The following is a 4,729-nucleotide window of genomic DNA, read 5'->3' as shown; positions in this document are numbered from 1 at the left end:
TTAGAGCATTAACAGAAAGGACAAGGTGAGAAAATTACGTACCACCACTCAACATCTGGAATTGACTCCTTCGGCTTCTCTTTTCTCGGGACACGTTCTGATACCTCTATCAAATTTGGATTTATATCATCCTTTGCCTTTGCCAGATGGGCTTGCTTCACCTTCAGCTCCCTTTCTTTTGCTTCACCAAATTGACTCTACAAAGAAAAGTTAAAAATACACATAGTGAGACATCTATAGAGACCACCAAGAAGGAAAATGGTTAAAAGGCATTCATACAAAACACAATGCATTACCTTTAACTTCAAACTCTCAGCATCTCTTGTCCATTTACCTTCCTCAACAAACTGGAAAGTCATACGTTTAGGTCTCACAATCTTTTTTACATCAATACCCATCCGTGGGTCAAAATGGGGGTCTTCTTTTAGATCTTCTTCCAGTTGAGGTTTAAGAATCTGAAAGGCGTCTTTCTTCTGTTTGTTAATGTTAACCTGTAAAATCCAAGTACATTAGAAGCTCGATCATAAAAAGAAAAACATGAAAACTTAAGTCATTAAGATTAACATTGCTGACCTTCAATGTACTAAGATTGCTTGGTTTAGTCACACTAATAACATTTCCATGTTCATCAATCTCCCTTCCTAGTGCATCCACACGCAGAACAGGGGGCTTGGCGGGTCTCTCTGCAACAGCCGTATCTGAGGATGCTTGTCCCGAAAATAGGTTGAGAACGGGACCATAGTTTCGATCCGGAAGAAATCCCATGTTAGCTGCCAGCTCCTGAGCTCGCTTAACAGCTTCAATGTTAATACTCCCAAGACCAGCAAGGCCAGAATGTGGCACTGCTGATGCAAAAGAGGTTCCTGTAGAGACAGCAGGAGTGGTAGTCGATGATTGTACTCTGGTATTTGGGGTACCTTCTGAAGTTGACTTAGTACCCTTGTTCAACTGCACAGAGAAGAAAGGGCAATTTATCAAATACAAAGTTGTAAGAGAAGAATGAAAGCAAATGTCTAGACTCTAAATATATGAAGATCTTATTCTTACCAAAGGAAGTTTCTTCAATTTATCCGCCAATCCTTTGTGCTTGAACTGTAGAGCTTTCTTAGCTTTGGCTAACGCATCAGAAGACAAGTTTGGAGTACTTTTCCCAGCTGTTGACAATGGTCTTCCATCTGTACTAGATTTTCCAGGAACCTCATGAGATCCGACAATACTAGCCTTATTTTCATCCGTTGTATATATCGAAGATACCTTAGTGAGCAGGGTTTGACTAGGAGCCAAAGAAGCTTCCGATGCAACAGAAGTAATTGAAGAGGCGCCCTGCACAGAGACAAGCAATTCAAAAACCATTCACACAACCTATTGAAGCTCAAAGTAGCAAAGACGACTCGAGATAATTTTGAACACTACAGGTAAGCAAACATCAGAAACAGACAGTAGCAACTAAGAAGATTAACCAAAAAAGGTATAGAGAACTCACAATCGAAACGCCGCTAGTAGGATTCATAGCCCCAGAACCCTCAGTGACGTGAGCACTCTTGTTCTCAGATTCCATAGCCACATCCTCAAACCTGCTCTTCCTCTCACCATTCCCATCAGAAAACCTAGATTTCTTCTTCCCATCCCTAGCCCCATTCTCCTCGTCTCTATCTTTCCTCTTGCTCCTCGGTTCCTTCTCTTTAGTTCCTTCGTGAGACCTCTCATGATGATGCCTTTCCCTATCTCTACTCCCTTCCCTCTCGCCTCGCTCTACAGATCTCCGACCTCTCTCCTTACCCCTATCTCTCTCATCCTCCCTATCCTCGCGCCTCGATGAGCGGTAGTGGTCTGAATCACGCCGCTTCGAATCACCATCGCGATCTCGTCGGCGTCCGCCTTCACGTTGCGGAGAATGTTCGGGACTTGAATCACGATCACGATCACGATCGTCACGGTGGCTCCTGGAATATCTCTCCTTATCCATGGCGATTTTAGGGTTTGGGTTTTTTTTTTTTTTTACTCACTCAGCTTAGGAATTTTGCTTCGTCGGTCCTATTAATATACGAAAATTCACAACCGGAATAAACCAGCTAGTCGAGATTGAACCAAAAAAGACCCAGCGAAACCAATTTTTTCTTGTATCAGATTTTTCGTAACCTCTAGAAAAATCAAGACAGTGAAAAGACGGAAGAGATCTCACCGGTATATACAAAAATCTGTCACCGACGCGACGACTACTCGTCAAACAAACTTCCCTTCCCTCTTCCGATTATGGGCCAAGCCCATTTCCGAGTTACTTCTAATTGGCCTTCTATGTTAGTTTTTTTATATAGTTTGGATGATATTTATCAAATTTACTTTTACTTTACAAAATATTTCTCAATTTCTATTTTCACGAAAAACGATGATATTTTATTAATTTCTTGAGATATTAATCCAAAGTTATCAATTGCTGACTTTTTTTTCCGTTAAAAAAAAAGAGAACGAATAAATATTAATTATCGAGTGTTAATTTATATAAGTTAGGGATGTTAAAAGTGGGTAAAAACCCAGTGGGTACCCGAAACCCATGCTTAAAACTGGGTTTTGGGATCTGTTTTCTCTCTAAGAAATTAAATGGGTTAAAAATGGGCAGGTACCTAAAACTATAAAGTCTTACACGGGTTTACCCTATCAGTTATGGGTACCCATTGGGTTTTTTTTTTCTTTCTAATCACCTATACTTTTTTTTTGTCAAGTCTAATCACCTACACTAAACCCACAAAATCACATTTTCCTACCAAAAACACAAAACACGAAAACTCGTTTTTCTGCCAAAACCGCAAAATTACGTTTTCCCGCCAAAACAGCAAAATTATATTTTTCCGTCAAACCGCAAAATCACGTTTTCCCACCAAACTCGCAAAATCTTGTTTTACCTCCAAAACTACAAAATCTCATTTTCCCGCCAAAATCGTAAAATCTTGTTTTCCCGCCAAAACTGCAAAATCTCATTTTCCCGCCAAAACCGCAAAATCTCGTTTTCTCGCCAAAACCGCAAAATCTCTTTTTCCCGCCAAAACCGTAAAATCTCGTTTTTCCGCCAAAATCGCAAAATCTCGTTTTCTCGCCAAAATCGTAAAATCTCGTTTTCCCGCCAAAACTGCAAAATCTCGTTTTCCCACCAAAACCATAAAATCGTAAATTATGAACAAAACTTTAGTTTTATCTAATATATAATAATAAATTTTGTTTTATCTATTTAAAACAAAACTCTTTAATATATTTGCTATTCTTTATTTAAATTAGGAAAAATGATTGTCAGCTACTTAAAGTATACGCCAACACATCGCCACACATACAAACAATATAAATGTCTTGTTAACTACGTAAACTATTATAATCACATAAGGACATCCATAAACAAGCACATGTTATGTGTACAACACCATAAACATTCAACTCCGGTGGTTGGTTGACCGGAATCCGGCGTTGACCAATGTTGACCGACATTGACCAGTGTTGACCGGCGTTGACCAGTGTTGACCGGCGTTGACCAAAATTTTTTTTTTTCCCTATAAATAAGAACTTTTTTGTTTTTAGGTATTTTTGATAAAGAGATAAAAAGATTAATGATTTGTATAATTTACAAAAACAAAATATAACAACAAAAAGTTATACACCAAAATTTTATGTTTAGGAGATTTTTTATAAAAATATAACAAATATATACTTTTCCTGTTAAAAAGCATTTTTATTTTGTATTTTCAAAGGTGGGAGTTATAAATATTTTTTTGTTTTTACTTATTTATAAGATTATGTCATTTGAAATGTATGCAAGACATTGCCAACTATTTCTTTATTTTTAATAAGAAAAAGAAAGGAAGAAAATAATGAAAATTTTATTTATTTACATAAAAGACATATATCTAGAAGATAGTTAAAAAACAAAAGTTTATTTTGTAAAATCAAAGGTTGGTTTTGTAAAATCAAAGAAATAGTTGGCAATGCCTTGAATATATTTCAAATGACATAATCTTATAAATAAGTAAAAAGAAAAAAATATATCTAAAATCCCCACCTATGAAAATACAAAACAAAAAATGATTGTTAAAAGGAAAAGGTATATATCTGTTATAGTTTTATAAAAAAATCTACTACACATAAAATTTGGTGTATAACTTTTTGTTGTTATATCCCTTTTGTTTTTGTAAATTATACAAAACATTTATCTTTTATTTATTTATCAAAATACCTAAAAACAAAAAAGTTATTATTTATAGGAAAAAAGAAAAAATATTTTTTTGAATATTTTTTTTGGTCAACGCCGGTCAACACTGGTTAACACTGGTCAATGTCGGTCAACATTGGTCAACGCCGGATTCCGGCCAACCAACCACCGGAGTTGAATGTTTATGGTGTTATACACATAACATGTGCTTGTTTATGCATGTTCTTATGTGATGACAATAGTTCACGTAGTTAAAAAGACATTTATATTGTTTGAATGTGTGACGATGTGTTGGCGTATACTTCAAGTAGCTGACAATCATTTTTCCTTTAAATTATATAAAATTACAAAATTTTGAAAATTGTTACAGATATAGTAAAATACACAAAATACATAATATAAATCACATTTGGTATCAAAAAGTTAAAGATAAAATTATATATAATATAAAATGCAAAATACATCACATAAGATAAATAATTCGGGTACCCACGGGTTTACCCACAAAACTAAAAACCCATTCGGGTTTATCCACTA

At 35.6% G+C, this 4,729-nt stretch overlaps 1 protein-coding gene across 1 annotated transcript in view; it reads right to left on the bottom strand.

Moving 5' to 3' along the window:
* Positions 1 to 2,022, bottom strand: part of LOC104757142 (U4/U6 small nuclear ribonucleoprotein Prp3) — a 4,569-nt gene extending 2,547 nt beyond the window's left edge. Inside the window, exons 1-5 of the mRNA XM_010479859.2 lie at positions 1,484 to 2,022; positions 1,048 to 1,323; positions 574 to 948; positions 297 to 491; positions 43 to 197 (exon numbers count right to left, since the gene is read on the bottom strand). Of these exons, the coding sequence (XP_010478161.1) occupies positions 43 to 197; positions 297 to 491; positions 574 to 948; positions 1,048 to 1,323; positions 1,484 to 1,966 (1,484 nt within the window). The 5' untranslated portion in view covers positions 1,967 to 2,022. The remainder of the gene's footprint in view (positions 1 to 42; positions 198 to 296; positions 492 to 573; positions 949 to 1,047; positions 1,324 to 1,483) is intronic.

The sequence above is a fragment of the Camelina sativa genome, chromosome 17 (genome assembly GCF_000633955.1).
Source record: "Camelina sativa cultivar DH55 chromosome 17, Cs, whole genome shotgun sequence".
Taxonomy (NCBI): domain Eukaryota; kingdom Viridiplantae; phylum Streptophyta; class Magnoliopsida; order Brassicales; family Brassicaceae; genus Camelina; species Camelina sativa.
Note: the sequence above shows the minus strand (reverse complement) of the source record. Positions and strands in the feature narration are given on the sequence as shown.